This window comes from Canis lupus, chromosome 4, assembly GCF_048164855.1.
Source record: "Canis lupus baileyi chromosome 4, mCanLup2.hap1, whole genome shotgun sequence".
NCBI classification, from domain to species: domain Eukaryota; kingdom Metazoa; phylum Chordata; class Mammalia; order Carnivora; family Canidae; genus Canis; species Canis lupus.
Window position 1 is genome coordinate 22,811,265 of NC_132841.1, and position 20,367 is coordinate 22,831,631.

Here is a 20,367-nt window from a genome sequence, read left to right on the forward strand (position 1 = left end):
CCCTGGAGTGGTGGAGAGGGGCTTGTTTTATCACCCCTACTACCCAGAAAATCCCAAGAGTTTTAAAAGCTCTCATGTCAGGAATTGGACACAGAGCAGTATTAAATAACAAAATTCAACCAAGTGAATTTGAGGATCTAACTGACTTTATTAAATGATTCACGGACCAGACAGCACCCCATCTAGCCATTAGAGAGGTACACTCCAAGGCACTGTACAAAATGGAAAGTTGTAGATGGAGGATGGAGGCAAGAAAGTTTTTAGCAAAAAAAAAAAAAAAAAAAAGGAGGGGGAGAGGATTGTTCAGAGGAGGTTGTTTGTTAGGGGAAAAGCAAGATATCTTATCATATGGATTGTCTTATCTTTTATCAGGGGTGGGATGGGATGGAGAGGACCCCAGGAGACAAATTCATTGGTGCTGCTGGAAAGAATTATTTCCTGACTGACCAGGTAAGGCCACATTTCTGGGGGAAGTTGAAACTGCATTTAGTGTGGGTAGTACGCTGGGGTTTGGGAATTCAGTCTGAATGACTATTTGGGGCCTGTGCTTTTCTTTCTTTAACACTTACATAGAGATTTTTCAATTATTTTGGAGAGAGAGAGTGTGTGGGAAGGGGGGGCGGGAAGCAGAGGGAGAGGAGGGGCCAAGAATCTCAAGTAGACTCTCCGCTGAGTGCAGAGGCTGGTGCCCGGTTGGGCCCCAGGACTCTGAGATCACACCTGACTCTAACCCAAGAGTCCCCCCCTTCACCATCTGAGCCAGCCAGGTGCTTCCCAGGTATGTATTTCTCATAGCAGGACATCACAGGTCCTCACTGCAGGGCCGGGCACACGGTAGGTCTGTCCAAGGAAGGAAGCCCCTGCCCCAAGAGCACCACGGTGAGGGCTGCGCAGGCCGGCCTGGGCACCCCAGCTCCCCCGGTTCCCTAAGCCCAGCGCCTCCCGCTGTGAAAGGGGCATCTGCACTGGGTGTCATACTATATGTTGGCAAATCAAACTCCAATAAAAAAAAATACCAAAAAAAAAAAAAAGAAAGAAAAGAAAAAGAAGAAGAAGAAAAGAAAGAAAGGGGCATGCTGCACCCCTGCCCCTGAGGCGGGGAGGGGCAGAGGGAGACGGTGGGTGTAAGGGGCGTGGCAGAGAGAGCCAGAGGGTCGGATAAGGGTGGCCCCTTGGCCTGCCATTCAGAGGACTGTCTGGGGGCGGGCGGGGGGCCTGGCGGGATGTCCTGAGGACCCGGGGCGCCCCGGGCCCAGCGCCCCCTCTGCCCCAGCCAGTGAGCCTCCGGAAGGCGGTGACAAGGAAAGGGCTCCCGACGCTGGCCCGGCCCAGGGCAGCCCCGAAACTGCGCGCAGGGCTGGGTGGCTGAGGGCGGGGGCGGGGCCGGGGGTGGGGGCACGTGCACGCGGGGCGGGGGCGGGGGCGGGGCCGGGGGCGGGGCCGGGGGCGGGGCGCGTGCGCGCGGGGCGGGGGCGGGGCCGAGGGCGGGGCCGGGGCGGGGCCGGGGGCGGGGCCGGGGGCGGGGCGCGTGCGCGCGGGGCTCGGCCCGGGAAGGGCGTGCGAACCGGGAAGCGCGGGCGGCGGCGGCCCTGGGCGGGGCCGGGAGGCGGAGCTCGGCCTGCGGCCCCTCGGAGCCCCGACTCGCGGTGGCCGGGCGGCCGGGGAGGCGGCGGCGGCGGCGGCGACAGTAAGTGCGGGCCTGACCCGGCCGCTCTTCAGGCCCCGGCCGCGCCCCGGGCTCGCGCGCCTCGGCGCCCCCCTCCCCCCCGCCCCCGGGGCGCCCCCCCCCCACCCGGCGCCCTCCCCGGGCATCCCAGCCCCTGGACGGCGGTGCCTCTGGCCCAGTCCCTCCCCGTCGTCCCCCCTCTTCCTCCCCCCGCCCCAGTCTTCCCCCTTCTGGGTCGCTCTGCCCTTTCTGCCCCTGATTCTCTCCCCGCCTCCTGCCCCTCCTCATGGATTTCCTGGCGCGGGACCTGACCGCGGGGTCGCGGGGGGCCTGGGTACCGTGAGTCAGCCCAAAGTACCCAGAAGCTGGTGACTCTTAGTTCGGACTGCGGCAGTCTGAGGCTGGGGGTGCCCACAACCCCAGAGCCCATTCTGTCCGGGTGGTACCCTGTGTCCCCAGCAGCGCTTTCCCACAGGTTAGCATCACCAGCTCCCCTACCCCCATTTCACAGATGAGGAAATGGAGGCACAGTGCGGAGATGGACTAAGCCAGAGTCAGAAACCTCCTGGAACCAGCCCCCAGCTCCAGATGGGGGTCTGCACCAGCCCTGGTGCCCCACACTTCTGCTTCTTTCCGCAGGCGCTGCCCCTTCCCCCCAGTCACCCAGGAAGGGAGCAGAGCCGAGCCTGGCCAAGTCCTGCAGGTGACGGAGGAGTATGCAGTGGGCCACAGCCAGCCGGTGCCGACACCAGGCCTCTTCCTTAGCTTGCTTTCTTTCTTTCTTTTTAATCCAAAAGCCAGCAGCCAGCTTTTATAAAGAGTAATAAGACTTTGCTCACTCCAATGCCCTGGCCTGTGACCCGGGTCAGAGAAAATTTCTGGCTCCTTCTTCAGAAGCTCAGTCAAGGCTGAATGGTCCTGGACAAATAGATACTTGGAGATGAGAGTGGGCCAGAGTGACCGCGCCGTGGGCCCCTGCACCCACCCCAGTAGCTGGAGCATCTGGAAAGAACCACTGGTCCTTTGTCTCTTGTCCTACATGGGTCATAATTTTTACATTTTTAAACACTAATTGAGAAATTGTGTGTGTGTGTGTGTGTGTGTGTGCGCGCGCGCACCTGCACAGGCATGTTGCCTGTATGCCCACACTGGTTAGTTTGTTAGTGCTGGGCTTCCCCTGGAACAGGGCTGGGAAAGAGCTCTTGCTCAGCCAGGGAAGGTGCATCCGGCTTGGATGCTTGGGCGTCTGGCAGCCTCTTGCCTGCCCACTCCAGGGTACATGCTGCCCCCATAGGAGAGACTATCCTAACCACCCAGAGTCTGTTCATTCAGCAAACATTGGTGAGGGTTGCTCTGCATCCTCTTCCCCTCTGCTCTTAGCTCGTTGTCTGTGACGCCTTCTAGAAGGAGATCTGTACTTGGAGCCAGTGGACATGGGTTCACATTGCCAGCCAGCCTCCTCTCCTGCATGGGCCTCAGACTGCTTGGCTGTGTCACCTCGTCCTTACCATTCAGTAGCTGTGTGACCTTGGCCCAATGACTGAACCTTTCTGAGCCTCACTCGTCACCTGTGAAATGAGTCTTAGAGTACTCCCTATCACGTGATGCGGTTGTCAGGCTCAAGTGTGAGGCGCAGACCTTGGCGTTGCGTGAGCACTGGATTTCATTTTAGCTATTGGGAATTCTTACTGTTTGAATGTGGGGCAAATCAGGTGCCTTCAAGGCTTCATTCTTTGCCTCTGAAAAAAGGAGGCACTAATTCTTGTCCTGCTTAATTCCAAGGAATGTCGCCAGGCTCTCCTGAGATAACAGAGAGGGCTCTGTGCCTGTGTGACAGGGTGTTCCCATCTCCCCAGAGAAAAGGGGTCCGGCTCTGCCTGGCTTGATGCTGTGAGTTAAGGCTCAGCCTCCTATGGGAGCTGAGCCACATTGATTTCTTGATGTATTGGGGGAGAGGGGTGAGGGGCAGGGAAGCAGGAGAGACTCCAGTGTCCCATCCTCAGCTCTGCGGAAGTCCTGCCCATTTATCAAGCCGCTGCCATGTCCTAGGTGATATATAGAGCGCGGAAGCAGGCATGCTACTTTGCAGCCAAATTCAGCAGCCAGCCAGCCAGGTGACGAGCCCAGGATGGCGGGGAAGATGCTGACGTTCGTGCAGCCGCTGCTACCATGGGCCAGGCACTGCCAGCCAGCTGCAGTTACATAATCATTGTAAAAAGGCCTCCCTAGGTTTACAGATGGGGAAATCAAGGCTCAGGAGCATGGTGACTTGCCCAAGGTCATGTAGGCAGTAGTTCCTAGCAACCCAGAAATTTCAGATAGTTTTAGGTGCTGTCACAGATTGGGAGTGGCTGTCTCCTGGTGGGATGTGAGGGACTGAGGTGGGGACCCCGACAGGAGCTGCAGACCCAGGCTTGCGGCCTTCTGCTCTTTGGACCTTTGTTTCCCAGAAATTAAATGAGGGAGTGGACTATTAGATCTCTCAAACTGGCTTCTGAAGGCGGCTCTAGACACCATGGTGTTAGGTGTTTTTGTTGTTTAATTTGAATGCCTTTATTTTTATTTGTGGTTTTATTTCTGAGCGCATAATACCTTCACATAGTTCAGAATTCAAAAGGCACAAAGAGTAGGCAGTGAAGACCCCTCCCTCCCCCTGGAACCCAGCCTCTTGCCCCAGGGGCAACCACTCTTTGAAATATCTTGTGTGTCCTTTCAGAGGGTATTTTCGCCACCCAACCCAGCCCTGTCCTGCTTTTTTGTGCAAATAGTAACATGTTCTGTGCACTTGCCTGCTTCTTACTTTTTCTCATGTAAAGTTGAAAAGAGTTTGGAGAACATTCTTTGCCAATCAAGGATCCTAATTCCTTTTTTTATGACTACACAAAAATTTGAATGCCGTGAGATCAGGTTTACCCTTTTGGATCCATTGCCGTAGGTCCCACTGTGCCACATTGCCTTATACCTGGCCAGCCCACAACTTGTTTGCAACCTGTGTTGCCCTCCACAGGGACAGGGGTGATCCTTTGGTCACTTACAGTTGGTATCTTGTCTTTCTCCCTAATCCTTAAACCTGAAGCTCTCTAACCATGCTTTAATGACCCAGGATGAGGGCACAGTCAGCTTTGTAGGATGGGTGAGTCCCCAGCCGTGCCCAGCCTAAGCTTCTGACCACCTGCCCTGCCTGTGTTCCTCTCTGCTCCAGGAATGGCCATGGCCTCAGAGGATGACTACCGTCACAGTTCAAATTCCACCTACAGACCTGCAAGCAGCTCTCTCCGAGCTGACCAGGAAGCACTGCTCGAGAAGCTGCTGGACCGCCCACCACCCAGCCTGCAGAGACCCAAGGACCGCTTCAATGGTGCCTACATCATCTTCTTCAGCTTGGGCATTGGCGGCCTCTTGCCATGGAACTTCTTTATCACTGCCAAGGAGTACTGGGTATTCAAATTCAGCAACTGCTCCAACCCAGCCGCAGGGGAGGAACCCACAAGTTCAGACATCCTGGTAAGGGCCTGTTTGTCCTGGGAGCCGGGGACCCCGGGAGTGGGAGAGGGTGGTGGGAGCAAGCGGCCTAGACAGGGTGAAGGGCAACTGTACTTGGGTGTACCATTCCGGGAGGCACCATGCTGAGAATATGGATGCAAATCAGTGTGTTGTCTTGGAGCACAGTAGAAAGACCTCAGTCCTGAGATGTGCTTTGTGTGGAGTGTGATGAAGCCTCATGCTTCATGTGGCAGGGAAGATGGAAGTGGGTAAGGCAGGATTGCAGCCTTCAGCCTGCTTACTATTAACTTGGGCAGAAGATGCAAATGGTGATTCTGGGCCCTGTCGTATGGTGAACCCGATAATCCAGAGCTCATGACTCCAGGGATTTGAAAAGGTGGCTCTAATAGCAATAACTTCAGCTGTTACAGAAAATTCCAAAAACCAGTGGTAAAACAAGATGGAAGTTAATTTTTCTCTCATGTTCAAGTCTGGAGGAGCCAGCTTAATGCTGGTACAATGTTCCATGTGGTCAGGTACCTCATTGCTCTGCCATGTGTAGCTTCCATGTTCAAGATCACATCACAGTCCAAGATGGCTGTTGGAGCTCCAACCATCACAGCAAGGGGAGAAGGAGAGGCATAAGAACATTCCTAGAAGCAACACACATGGCATCTGCTTACCTGGCATTGGGCAGAACTCAGTCATGTGACCGCAGGAGCTGCAAAGGAGGCTGCACAATGTAGCCTTTAGATGTGGTCGTGATCCCAGAGAACTGCGTGAACAGCTAAATGGGAGGTTGTACAGTTGGGGAAGACAGGGCAGTAGGGGGGAGGAATGAAGACTGGGGGGCGGGGTGGTGGCTAGAGGTGGACTAGAGGGAGAGGAACTTCCAGGTGGGAGGAAAAGCCTGAGCAGAGGCAGGATGGCAGGACATTCAGGGGTGTGCGGGGCAGTGAAGCACCGGGTTTTTCCTGTATGTGGGGTACATGGAAGAGAGGAATAAGGTATGAGATCATTCCCTGGGCCCTGAAGTCATTGCTCAGGCCTCAAATGCCAACCTGAGGAGTGGCATTGTGTTTGGTCGGCCATGGCACCAAGGCACCAAGCCCCCTCCCGCCACCGGGGCTGCTCACTCCAGGGCGTGACTTTTCCTTCTGGGGAGAAGGGGGCAGCCTTAAGGAAGAACATCCTTCTGCTACTTGTTAAACCGTAAGGCAGGCTTTAGTCGAGACTGTTGCAATAAGGAAGCAAGATGGGGCTCAATTCCAGATACTCCAAGGACATGTGGGGATTTATAGCCACGGAGCAGGGTGAGAGCTCAGTGGATGGAAGAAAGAGAAACCATCAAGGGTAGGGGGGTTTCTTGTCTGAAGGCAGGCCAAGGGCACGCACACTGGGGCTGGGGGATGAGGAAGTTGCTCAGAGAGCGAGGGTGGTCGGAGATCACGAGGGTAGCGGTAGGGCTTCTCGATAACTTGACTTAGCAGGATTCTTGCTAGTACTGGGCTGGGCAGGTGGAAGACAGGGTGGAGGCCAAGGTCAGGGCCTGGTGGAGAGGAGGGCTCAAGGGTTTGGTTGATCTTTATCAGGACCCTCAGTGTCCACAGCTGAAGTAGGCTGGTGTCCGCTCATGGATGGGGAAAGTGTGGGCGTCTCTGAAAACATGCCCCTCCCCTCCAGGGGACAAGAAGACAGAACCCTAGCAGACCCAAGCCATACCCCTCAACTGGCCCAGGCAGTGGCTTACCACCCCTTATCTGAAATCCCTGACCTAACCCCAAAGACCCTTCCCCAGTGTTGTAGGGATAAACCTGACACACTGACTGGAGCAGCCCTGTTGTCTGTTTCAGGGACTGTACACAGCTACACACTGAAATCGCACAGGGAGTTGTTTTTGTTTTTGTTTTGTTTTGTTTTTTAATCTGTATCTGAGCCCCACTGCGGAGATTCTGATTGAATGAAGCTAAGGTGAGGAGGGGATGTGGGTATTCTAGGACCTCATGCCCCCTCCCCTGGCCCCAGCCCCTTGATTCTGATGCCCTGCCAAGACCTGTTTGCGTTGGGGATTCGTAGATGCCCCCAGGGCCAGAGCAGTGTGGCATAAAGCCATTTCCACAGCCAAGAGGTGTCATACTTAGGAGGGTGGTCTAGGAGTTTTGAGCCTCCTACTCAAGGTCCGGTCCCTGGACCCGGCGTCACCTGGGAGCTTATTAATGATGCGGGCCCCACCCCAGACCAGCTGAGTCAGGAGCTGCAGGCTACCATGTACCACCGCACCCCCCCCAAGGTGACTGATGAGCCCAGCAGAGTCGGACAGACACGAGCTGGAACATGGCTTCTGGAAGCAGACCACATGGGCTCAAATCCTGCCTTGGCTGGTGCCTAGCTCTCCGGCCTGTGCTGCCCCGTTTTCCTGGTATAGAGCAGGAGGATGCTACTACCACCAGCTTCTTAGGGCTGCTTCAAGGATTAAGTAAATTAATATGCACACAAAGCCCTGAGAACAGGTTCTGGCACCGCCACTGTAAGTGCTGTACAAACATTATTATCATTATTATCACTTGGGGGATGGGGCCCACACTTCCAAGCTGCATGTGGCCCTGGTGTATTTCCAGACGTCTGGCTTAGCTGGGGTGCTTTATGATCCACTTTTATATACCAGTGACTCAAGCATCCCAGCTTCTGCCAGCCTCGGTAAATTACCCAGCCCGCTTGGGCTTCGTCCAGAAGATCCCTGCTGGGCCAGCACCCGGCCAGGGCAGCCCCCAGGGCTGGGCCGAGTGTGCATCTGGCCTGTCCCCTCCCCTGTCCATCTCCTCGGCCTCCGGGAGCAGGCTGCTCAGGCCAGGAGAGGAAGCCCCGGCCGGTGCCCAGGAGTGGGGCATCGCACGGAGGACGTCTGCGGTGAACTGCTCTCGCTGCAAGGCAGGCCCCTTCCCAGCTGCAGGCACTTAGCATTCCAGGCCCTGCTACGATGCTTTATTGCCTCTTTCCAAGTGCTGGCAGGTGCAGATGTAGTACCTGCGGCTGCCCGGAGCTCCTGGCTCTTGGCATCAGAGATGAGAGACCTGTCACCCCTCGATTCATGGGCCGGGTCTGGGAAGCAAGCATGCTGAGGTGTTTCTGCATTTTGCAGGCCATTTTTCTTTGCCTAATTCCTCATGCCTGCCACCCACCTCCCCAGTTCTTTCCCACTCTCTTCTTGATTTCCCTGCAAGAGGTGGCTGGTCTGCTCTGTCCCCTAAGGGCCACTTTGGGGAAAGGAGGGGGAGGAGTCAAGTGCGTTTGTCTCTAGCCACCACCTGCAACTCAATTAGCTGTGTGTCTAGATGCTGGTTTTTTCCTGTACTTTCCTTTTATTATTTCCCAGGGACTGATACTGTTGGCTGGGGGGTTGGGCTGAGCGGAAATGTTGGTACAGACCCCCCCTTCCCCTCCTGTTGATGTGACTTTCAAGGTCACTTCCCATCCCAGGCTTCTCCCCTTCTGCCCAGGACAGCTTTGGGGATGGTTTAGAAGGTGTCCTGTGCTCACCTGCCCCCTTGTCTCTAGTCCCTGGAATAAGAACTGTGAATAAATCCACCACAGGCCTTTGGGCCCAGAGCCCAGAAAACTAGAGTATGAGCAGGGAAGAATTGCTCTAAAAAGGTGGGGCCGTGCCGTAGCGGCCGCCGTCTTCCAAGCCCAACTCTGTGCCTGCTGTGCTGGTGGGGGTGTTAAACTCGCCTCTCATTAACTGTTGGCTTAGACAAAAAGCCAGGCTCAGAGAGGTTCAGTAAGCTGCCTCAAGTCACATAGTGAACGAGGGCTGTAGAGAATGTCACAGAGACTTTAGATGGACAGATGATTGCAAAATTGGTCCATGTAGTGGGAGTGTTATTATCCATGATGAGAGTACCCAGTTCACAGATGGGCATGCCTCCACCACTAAACTCAGCTCTCTGCGGTAGGGCATGCAGCTCTCTTACATACATCCCTGTGCCCTCAGCACAGCTGGCACAGTGCCCAGCACAAAATGGCAACACTAAACATTTGTTGCATTAGTGACTGTATGGCTGGGGAAGAAAGCCCCATCACCCCAGTCCAAAATAGGGAGGGCAAGGTGCAGAAGAAGATCTGGGGGTCGTAGTGGCCACCACCAAAGCAATTCTTTCATGTGGGTTAGCATAGACATGAAGTGAGATTTCTGCTGTAGGCAAGGGACCTGGGCTGGCCTGGTTCACAGGGGCGTCCAAGGACATCCCCTCATTATAACACCTAGTCCCGGCCCAATCCCTCAGTACCCTCCAAAAAAGGAGGAGGCATGCCTTGGAAGCCATCCTTACAAACAAGGGCAGACACCCCAATTCAGAGAGGTAGGGTTAAAAGGAACCAGGATGACCTAGTTTGAAGAAGAGGAAACTGGAAGACAGATTATCAGAGGTCTTGGCAATGACCCGCTGACTTTACGTCCCTGCCATAACTCCATGCCTACCCACCTTTGGACCTACCATCTTTGTCTGCAGGGTAACATGGTGAGTTCGGTACTGTCCTCCCCAGTTTCCTGATGGAGAAACTGAGGCTCTGGAGCAGTCTGGAGATGAGCCGAGCCTGTTCATGCCCTCCGGCCTCTCCACCTACCCTGGTCGGATAGACTAGAATCCTCTGGGGAGCTTTTAAAGCCCACCCACCTACCCCAACCACCCACCTAGTTCTGGTGCAACTGAAGGAGGGGCAAGGGCACAAGCATGTGTAAGTTCTCCAGGTGAGGCCAACATGCAGCCACATGATCCAGGGGAGAGGTTACCGCATAGGGGTCATGAGGAGCTATTCTCTGCCCCCCACCAGAGCACCCGCCCTGTAGACTGAGGCTACATGACGAGAGTTCTCTGGGAGAACTTCCTCCAGGGTGAGTTGTCAGAGCTCCTCTCTGGACCCCAGCAGCATCTGCAGAGTGCTCGGGATGTCACTGGGTGAGGGGGGAGGCCCTCACCATGTGCAGAGGTTGCTAGCCTAGCTGGAGGATAGGAGAGGGACACTGAGGCAGCTTCCAAACTCTTACTCTAGAGGAGCCAGACAGGAGTTCCGGGGAAGGATGGTCAGAAAGGGTATGGATTTTCTGGCTTGGTTTTAGTTGTTATTCAGGAGAAATAGCAGCCAGTGTGTGTGTGCTCATACGGGTGTCCCAGTAGAGAGGGGGTGTGAGAAACGAGAAAGTGAGGCAAGTGAGGTCCCTGAGGCTGCCGGGTACGGGGTGGGGGTAGGGCAGGAGAGAATGCAGAGGAGTCATCCTTACCTATAGGAGAGAAGGCAGCCAAGATAAAAGGAAACAGAACTGGAGTTGTGACCCATTAGATGGATTTCATATTCTTTAGTGGGTGGCAACCTGTCATTCGAAAAACCCTGCTCGGGACACCTGGGTAGCTCAGCGGTTGAGCATCTGCCTTCAGCCCAGGGCGTGATCCTGGAATCTCGGGATCAAGTCCCACGTTGGGCTCCCCATGAGGAGCCTGCTTCTCCCTCTGCCTATGTCTCTGCCTCTTTCTCGCTGTGTCTCATGGGTAAATAAACCAAATCAGAAAGGAAGGAAGGAAGGAAGGAAGGAAGGAAGGAAGGAAGGAAGGAAGGAAGGAAGGAAGGAAGGAAGGAAGGAAGGAAGGAAGGAAAAAAAAGAAAAGAAAGAAAAGAAAAGAAAGGAAAGAAAGAAAAGAAAAGAGAAAAGAAAAGAAAAAAGACCCTGTTCTACCAATTTGCTGCCAGCCGGCCGTGAGGACGCATTTTTGCCTCATTTGACAGGGAGGAAAGGTGGAAGCGCTAAGGAACCTGCTAATGGCACGGAGCTAGGAAGGTGAGAGTGGGGCTGTGACCCAGAGGTATCGGAATCTGCATCGTGTTTCCCAGAACACTTGGCAAATAAATGCCCAGATTCCCATATCCCACCACCCTGGCTCCTCCTCCCTGGGGTGGGCCTGGGCTGCTGTCACTAGGTGCTCCTGATGTATTGGGGAACCACTTCTCCATGCCACATGCAAGCCACAGAAGCTTGCACCATTCTGGGTGTAGGTGGATCATGATGCTCCCGCAGGCCAGTCTTAGTGCAACTTCATCCCTCCAAATGGAAGAAATGCTCTGTGGACTTCATTTGGCAATCTTCTCTTGAAGAGCAGAATTCCAAAGAAGGGTGCTAAAACACCCCCTGCCCCCACAAAAGTATATCAAGGCAGGATTTGGTCTGAGCCCTGTCATCCCAGAAGGGGAGACAGTCTGGGGGTGAGGCAGGAGGGAACGGGGCCCCAGGCTTCGCACGCAGGGCATGGGTGAGCAGCCGCCGGGCAGAGAGGGCAGGTCCCTCCCCGCAGCTGCCCAGTGGCTTGGGCTAGCAGGATGGCTGCTCTAAACCATTTTTAAAAATTAGAACCAAAAGTAAGTCATTTTTTTTTATTCCCTTGTCCACCCTCTGATTCTAACTGCAGACCCAGCCAGTATGCTATTCCCAGTAAATATACCTGTGATGGCTTTTTCTTCTGTTTTTAGCTCTTGCTGCATCCTGCAGAGGGAGAGAAAAAGCCCGACTTAAAACACTGTCAGTCACGCCTTCGGTGGCCTGGACTTCTCAAATTCTCTTTTTATTTTCTCTGTGCGTGCTCACGGCCTCCGCTCCCTACCCGCGCCTTGCTCCCTGGCCCCCCTGGGTTATCGATCGCTCCCCACCCCACCCCCTCTGCCTTCGATTTTATTTCCTCCCGCACTCGTCCTTGGAATCCAGAGGCGATTTCCTCGACAAATTAGAACATGGCCTGGGCCTTAAGTGCTCAAATGTCTCCTTAACATGATTGATCATCAAGTGTATCCAGAGAGCAGAGCCAGATCCTGGTCTTTGCCGGGTGCCTTCGTTACAGGGATCATCATCTGGGAAGGTCTGGGGGGGGGGGGTAGTCCTAGCCGGCCTCTTAGGGGTCCTCTGTGTGTGCACTCACACACACCCGAGGACTGTAGCAACCCTGTGAGCCTGTGGCTTCGGCCTCCCTGCAGGCATGTTGGGTAAGGAAGTGCTGGCTAGGTCTCCTCAGGAGTCCCTCTGCTCCCTCTTCCGGGCGGGCCTCCTTCTTTGGAGAGCCACTAGACCACCTCCTCTTTACCCACATGCCACACACCTTGGCCCTGTCCCCTGCTCTCAGCCCTGGGACACCGAAGATGTCAGCCCTCTGGGGGCTGCAGAAGCCGCCCCTGCCAGCGAAGGGTGTGTGGGTAGATGGGGAGTCTTCTTGGAAGACTGGCAATGACCCGCTGACTTCACATCCCTGCCATGAAGTCCATGCCTGCCCACCTTTGGATCTACCACCTTTATCTGCAGGGTAACCTGGTGAGTTCGGTACTATCCTCCCCAGTTTCCTGATGGAGAAACTGATGCTCTGGAGCAGTCTGGAGGTGCAGAAGGCCTCCTGCTCCTCCTCACCCTGGCCATGTGGGCAGGCTACAGAAGAGGAAGGACACAGTTTGGGCTGAGCCTCAGCAGTGACGGAGCTCTGAGTCAGCTGTCCGCCCTCAGAGGCCATGATCCTGTGGACCGACGGGCTCCCTGGTCCTTTGACACCCTCCCTCTAACTGCTACTGAGCCATTGCCCTGGTTCCTGAGGTTCCAGCGTGCAGAAAAGATGCAAATCAAAGGCCAGCTTGCCTTGTCGGGGAGCCTGGGGGAGGCTTGTTGGACGAGGGAGGCGGAAGGGCTGGCAGAAGTGACATTTCCATGTCCCACACTCACCTTCAGTGGTAGAAGGACCTGAGGTTCAGGAGAGCTGGTTCTGTTTCTTACCATGTTTCAAATTTGCTGAGTGACTTACAGCTCTCTTTCCTTATGTAAGAAACTAGGTGGAGGTTGGCACACTTTTTTCTGCAAATGGCCAGATGGTGTGTAGTTGAGGCTTTGTGGGCCACGTGATCCCTTTTTGCAGAGACCCTGCTCTGCACCACAGATAATCCATAAGCAAATGGGCCCAACCAGTTTCTAGTATTTATAAAAATGGAGGCAGGCAGATTTGGCCCTGGGCGGGCAGGGGGTGGGGGACGCAGGTGGGCAGTCAATTGCTGACCCCTGCCTGGACTAGACGCTCCCTCACAGGTCTTCCCCACGGGTGTTCCGAGATCTGGTATAAGGGTACCTTCCCTGCAGGATTTCTGTTTGGAACACTGATCACCGCCTGGCACATCATTTATTTATTTATTTGTGTGTGCATTTGCCGACCGTCACGCTGACCAGACCATCCGTTCCATGAAAGCGGGAACTTGGGCTGAATCCCATGTGCCTAGAATATCTGTTGAGCCCCATCAGTATGTGCAGAATGGTGAATTAATCTAGAAGCGTTTGTGGAAGGCCTGTCTGGTGCTGGCCTGGAGAGGAGAGGGAACAGGAGGAGGATCCTCCTCCCAGGATTGGGACGTGGTCCCCACACTCAGGGCTTTGGGATCCTTCCTGGTCAGGTTGTTTTACTGGCATATTCAGGTTACACGGAAGCAGATGCCCTCCACCGCCCAGTCAGCTGCACACCCTGCTTATAGCAAGTCGGTCACACCTGAAACTTTGGGGTACCACTTTGTTTTGCTCTGTCCTCCCACCCCGTGCTCAGTCTGTCAGCTGGTTTTGTGATTCCACCTCCCTAAATGTCTCAAGTGCCTCCAGTTCTCTTCTCTGTGGCCCCAGGTTGTCCCCTGCAATAGAGTCACCATGCAGGCTACAGAGGTGGTCTCTTTAATATATTAAGTGGAGAGGCCATCTGCTGCACCAGATAAAGGGACAAGTGCTGAAGACACTGCTGGAGCTGTGTGACTGGACAAGTGCCTCATGTCTCTGAACCATTTCCTATTTGTAACAGGACTCGTCCCTGGCAGAGGTGCTGTAAGCATCAAGGGGGCAAATACATGAGAGGCACTCAGAACAGCAAAGCGCGGGGAGGGCTCAGTGACTGTGCACCTGGACCAAGTTTCTCAGCTGCCCAGGGATCCTGCAGTGCCTCCCCATTGCATTTAGAATAAGATTGAAACTCCCACGCCAGCCTGTTTTCCCCAGCCTGCCCTGGCCTCCCCTGGCCTCCAGCCTGGCCGCCCCAATCTCTCCCTGACTCCCTCAATCCAGGATCAGCCTGCTTTGTCAGGTGCTCAAACACACCACACCCACTCCTGCCTTGGGGCTAGCCATATGCTGTTCCCTCTGTCCAGAATGCTTTTCCCTTCACCCCTCACATAGCTTATCCTCGGGTCTAAACATAGCTCCTTCAAGAGGTGGCCTCTTAAAAAAAAAAAAAAGAGGTGGCCTCTTACCACCCTCACCAACATCAGGCCCCCCACTAGGCTCTGTAGAGCTCCTTACTTGGTTTTTCTTTTCATCGCATTTACTGTAACTTGCAGTCTTTTTTTTTCTTCACTTGTGTTTACTCCTTTTCCTACCTCCCTCACTAGAGCCCCGAGGGGTCCCAGCCTCTAGCACATGTTGGCACTTGTAAGGTGCTCAGCCGTTGCTGTTGAGTAAGTGAACGGGCTTTAGCACATCAGTTGCCTTTACTGTTCCTTGAGCAAAGAGATGGATGGATCAATGTGTAGTCACTGTCACCTGCTGCCTCCCGTCAATCCTTCTACCCTCTCCGGCCAGGCCACCCCCCTGTGCCCGGCACTGAGCATACCAGTGCTGTTCAGAAGCCTTCCTCCGTGGCTCCCCAGTTCCTTCTGAGACAAGCACCCCTCCTTGGCCTGCTACCCCTCCCCTCCATCTGACACCATCTGTAGTCTCCCCTCCTGGCTTCCCTCACCTCACATGCCCCCCCCACCATTTAACCAGACTGGAGCATCCCGGAACAAGGGGGTCAAGGAAGGGGGAACAGTGCATTGAGGAGCCGAAGGAGGGCTGAGCTCCAAGGCTCTGGAGCTAAACAGCAGAAGCAGCCAAGGACCAGACCCGTGAGCATGGCTTGGAGTCAGGGAGGCAGGGGGTGGCCAGGCCCAAGGAGGAGCTTGAGTGGTGGGACACTAGGGAGGGGAGTTCTCGGAGATGGGAGCATGAGCCACTGTCCTTGGCTAGGGATGTGGGGACCAGCAAGTGACCGACCTGGGGAGAGGGTGAAGGAAAGCAGAGAAACTTGGAGCAGGAGCACTGAGAAGGGCAGACCCTGGAGCCTAGGGACAGGTGGCATGGGGTGCTCCTGAAGATGCTCTCCAAGGCCTTTGATGGGGGAGCTTACACCTGGGGCTCTGTGGGCCACTTGGGGAGGATGAGTGGTAGGCAGTGAAAATTATTCTGGAGGGAGGGACAGATGTAGGCACAGGGCTTGTGGAAGCCAGGAAAGGTGAGCTTCCCAAGGCAGAAGTGTGGCACAGGGACAGGGAACTCAGAGTGGGGCTCAGGAGGTGTCTCTGGTGGCAGAGTGCACAGGTGGAGGGAGGAGGAGGAGGGGCAGGAGGGGCAGCCTGGGAGTCCCAGAGTCTGGGAGGGAGGGTGTGGGTGCCCTGAGGAGGCGCCCAGACCTGGAAGGATTTTATTCTCTCAGTTCTGGTGGCCAGAAGCTCCAAACAAAGAGGCCAGCAGGGTCCATCTGCCCCAAAGACTCTAGGAAGAAGCTTGCTTGCCTCTTCCAGGTTCTGGGGGCTCCCAGCAGTCTTGGGTCGTGGCAGTGTACTTCTGGTCTCTTTGCCTTTGTTCACATGGCCCTCTCCCCGCCTCCATCTGTGTGCCATCTCCTGTCCATGAGGACACCAGTCCTCGCAGTTGGGGCTCACCTTGATCCCGTATGAACATCATCTTAACCAATTATGTCCGCAAAGACTCTATCTCCAGATAAAGTCACATTCAGAGGTTCTGGGGAGACGTACATTTGGGGGAATACTCTTCAGCCCCTTATAGCTGGGGTGGTATGTTGTGTCAGGTGGGCTGCTTATGGGTGGGCTTCAAAGAGACCCCTTTGAAAGAGTCTTCCCCCAGAGCAGCCTGGGAGGGAGTAAGGCATTAGGAATGAGGGCACAGGCTGCCTGTCTAGGGAATTTGGGGCAAAGGGGAGGAGGGGCCTTGTGGCTAAAAGACATGAAGTCAGAGAGGCTTTTTTCCGTTAACCAGGCAAGAAGGAAGGCCCAGCAGTGAAGGAGAGAGAGAAAATGCAGACAGGGAAGGTGAGCATTCATGGTGCAAGTCTCCTAGAAGTCGTAGAAGGTGGGGGAGAGAAGCTGTCCTCTAGGGGCTCTGCACAGAGGCAGAGGAGAGTAGGGAGGCTCATTCCAGAAAATCTCAGCAGCTCTGCTTATCTTCTGGCAGGATTCCAGGGAGATGTAAAAAAGGATTGCGGGCTAAGAAGGGCCTCTGGGCCATTAAAGAGCAAGATTTATAGTGGCCCCAGGGAGCTGGGGCCTGGAGATGGCCCACAAGGCCGCCGAGCATCAGTGGTGATGTTAGAGCCTAGAGCTGTGCATACAGGTCTGATGGGGGGCCCCACCAGGTGGCTGGGTCTATCTGGCCAGCATCTTTATCATCTACCTGTCTGATTCTGACCTGGCTTTGCTCTCCCCTTGGGCCCCTGGCCACCTATCACACCTTGGTGGACCTGGGCTCCTGTGTCCCTCACCTGGGTGGGCCCTGGAACAGGCATTGCCCAGCTAGCCCTCCCAGCTCATCCATGCCCCCGTTGGCTTTCCTGGGCCTGTGCCCTGAACATGGGGAGCCCACAGACAGGATGCCCGCTGCATCCCTTGGGGACACCTGCCTTCTGCTCACTTCCTGGCCGATGCCAAGGCAAGGGCGCCTCCTTGCCACATCCCAGGCCGTAGAGCTGGGCTATCCGAAGACAGCAAGTGTGCAGCGGCAAACTATTCTGGGCTCCAGCCAGCTTGCTGCTGCTAATTTCATGCCCCTGTGATCCAGGTAACGCTTTGCTGCCTCGAGCTGCCACCCCCGGGCCCGAATCGCTTTTTCTCGCCCCTGCAGGAGCCAGCTGCCTCTGCCGCCGTGCTCTTGAGGTGGGGGCTGCACGAGGCGGCCTCCGAGCCGCCGGCGGCCGGGCACCAAGTTAGTCTGCCGCAGCTCGTGACTAATTTGCTGCACTTATTTCAAAGTGCCCAAATAGCATTCGGGGAGAAGCAGCTTAACCAGGGCCTGCCAGAGATAAACAGGCTCATTTCGGGGCCTCCCTGCCCGAAGAAACCTCTTTACCTGGCCTCTGAGCCCAGAATTAGATTCTTCCAGAAGAGATGCTTAGCACAGAGCTTCTCAGCGTGGCGGAGGTGGGGAAATGTTCCCCCTCGTAAAATGGGCCTCACATCTGGCCAGCTGGCTCTGGTGGGTTTTTAAATTGTGTTTGAAGAGCGGCTCTCCCCTTTGCTGGTGTTCGCAAGCCCCGGCCAGGGCGTGACAGATGAACGTGCGTTTCTCATCTCCGGCACAACAGGCCAGAGCGGCTCCCCCATACCCGCCCGGCACCCTAGGGTCGGGGTTCTGAGCCCCACTTGTACTCGGCCTGGGGGCCCGGGCTGTGCTGGGGTTGGCACAGGTCAGGGGAGAAGCTGGAAGCCTGCCTGGCTCTTCCAGACTCTAATGGCCTCTGGAGCATGCTCTGTGCTCGTCAGCAGACCGTGTCCATCCATTTCGGGTGGCTGACAGAAGCCGGGGCTCTTCTCCGAATCTTTTTCCTTTTAACTCTGCTCAGAGCCGCAGCCCTGTGGAAATGGCCTGGGGAATGGACTGTGGGGTTGGAGGAGAAGAGAATTAACCGCAGAGGGGAGAGAAAGGAGACCCCGTCGTTTGCTTGCTGGCTTGGGCAGGTCACCCGTGTTTAAGGCCTGGGACAGTGGGAGAACGCCGACCTGATGGAACCTCAGACTCTGCAAGCTGATTCCTGCTTACTGCTGGGAAGGCACATGGGCTGCCAGCGCTGGCCTCTGGGGCGTCCCGGTGACGTGTCGCAATCCCAGGGCCAGCATTCAGGCCTGTGCATCTGTGAGGCAGGCCACCTCACCTAGAGCAACCAAATGACCCTCCCATTCCCACCCCCCCAACAGAAAATCTGCCACCAGCACTGGCCAGGTAGGTGCCTCTATTAGCCTCAGGCTCCTTATCTGTAAAATGGGAGCAAACCCAGTTTGGTCTTGCGCTTATAGGCTGCATTAAGAGCAGAGGGGTTGTGGGGTCTGTGCAGGCCACGCATGAGCGGTTTTGTTCACTGGCAGTTACCTGGTGCTCTGCGAGGCTTACCTGCCCATGCCAAGGATGACTTTGGTGTCCCCGCTGCCAGTGTGCTGAGCCTCGCCCGAGCCCCAGCCGATGGCAGCGTGCAGGGAGATGGTTGAGTACAGGGAGCTTAGATGAGATATATCTTTTGTCCTCAGCTGGGCCTCACCTGCCATTGGGATGGTGGATTCATAAGGGGACTGACGCGGCCACCGTCACCCATCAGCATCCTAAAAGAGAAGGGTGGGTGCCGTGGCTCCATGGCCAGCTCTCCCAGGACGTCTAGGCATTATGCACAGCACAGTTTTGTCACAGCTCCACAGATTTCTGTCAATGCTGAGGAAGGCCTCAGGGGCACTTGGCCCTGTCACAAAGGCACTCTGGCCCAAGGGGCAGGTTTGCAAAGAAGCATCCATGCCTTTGCACATGCTGTTCCTGCCTCTTTTTTTTTTTTTTAAGATTTTATTTATTTATTCATGTGAGACACGGGGAGAGAGAGAGGGGAGAGAGAGAGAGAGGCAGAGACACAGGCAGAGGGAGAAGCAGGCTCCATGCAGGGAGCCCGACATGGGACTCTATCCCGGGACTCCAGGATCACACCCCGGGCTGCAGGCGGCACTAAACCGCTGAGCCACCTGGGCTGCCCTGTTCCTGCCTCTTAGAGTGCTGTCTCCCTCCCACCACCCCCACCTTCCATAGGCAGCTGGCAAACTTCCCCCAGCCTCCCAGGTTGTAGTCCAAGAGCACCTCCTGCGGGAAGCCCCCTGGGCCCCTCCTCCCCTCACCCCCACCATACCTTGTGTGCACTGTACTCAAACTGTAGGATCTTTGTAGGATTGTGCCAAGTATGTGCTCCCAGAGAGCATACACCAAGCCACCGGCACAGTGCGGAGCACACTGGCGGCCGCATCTTCAGTGAACAAAGGAACGGGTTGCTGACTGGAGGGGCAGCGGCCTCCAGCCGGGCTGAGGGCTGTGGGATTACCAGCTTCAGGGTCTCCGGACTGCTGAGGCAGAGAACCCTGCTCAGGGAGGCCCCATCATCTCGTGATGTCCTGCCCTGCTGCTCCCAGTCATGTTGTGGCCCTACCTTCTTGCTGAATCACGCAGTCTCTTATCTGTAAGAACGTGAGGCCTAAACCGACCCCCGTTACACATACAAGCAAGACTTGGTTTTCCATGGACTGTATACACAGGGCTGCCATGTTGCACAACTGTGCAGGCTTCCTTCATATCATAGTTTCAGGATTGGTGTTCACTCTGGGTGTGCAAAGCCCAGCCTCTGCTGTCACCTGAGGTGGCCCAGTGTCACTGCCCCGGTGCTCTCCTCATCCCTCCACTCCTACGTGGCTGACGCTGGCTTTGCGGTCTTTGGGTTCACTTCTGGAGGTGGAAGCCACGTTCATCGATCATGTGGTGGGGCACCTGGTGTGATAAATAACAACAGAGACTTTTGAGGTTGCTCCTAGGAATCAGCCCCAAGTGCAGGTGAACTATGTCGTGAATTATCCCCAAACATCACATGACATAAGATCACCCTGTGGGATGGAGAGGACAGATTCCTTTGGAGGAGGCAGGACTGTTACCAATGTGTTTGAACCAATATTCCAAGTTTTTACATTTCCTGGAGTAAAATAGGAGACAGTGGCCCCAACATCCCTTGCGGGTGAACGAGATGAACCCAGGAAGGAAATGCCAGCTGCAGGTCTGCAAAGGGCATAATCCAGGATGGAAGGTAGGGCCTTCCAGGAAGGAGCCCGAGGCCACCTGTCTTGTGTGAATGCCATCTCAGGGTGCACGGTCCTAGGGAAGCAAGAGTGAGGAAAAAGGGAAGTGAGGCGGGGATGGGAAAGAGCAAATATGGCCTGATAACAAAACACAGCTGGTTGCTCAGGCACCCAGCATGAATCCAGAGAAGCCACACGAGGCCACCACATGTTAGACCAGTCGGTTTGGGGAAAAGAAAATCAAGAAGTTTATCTCTTGTCTCCTTCCCATTTCCTGCCTCTCAGTCAAAGCCTAACTCATAGGGCTTCCT

General features: G+C 55.4%; 1 protein-coding gene across 3 annotated transcripts in view; it reads left to right on the forward strand.

The window, feature by feature from the left end:
• The first annotated feature begins 1,572 nt into the window (after nt 1–1,572).
• SLC29A3 (solute carrier family 29 member 3) overlaps nt 1,573–20,367 on the forward strand; it is a 40,610-nt gene continuing 21,815 nt past the window's right edge. Inside the window, exons 1-2 of one of the 3 annotated variants that reach the window (XM_072823481.1) lie at nt 1,573–1,687; nt 4,869–5,170. In XM_072823481.1, the coding sequence (XP_072679582.1) occupies nt 4,871–5,170 (300 nt within the window). In that variant the 5' untranslated portion in view covers nt 1,573–1,687; nt 4,869–4,870. Of the gene's footprint in view, nt 1,688–1,969; nt 2,142–3,467; nt 3,557–4,868; nt 5,171–20,367 lie in introns of those variants that run through there. The other 2 variants (XM_072823482.1, XM_072823483.1) reach the window with 2 other exon arrangements.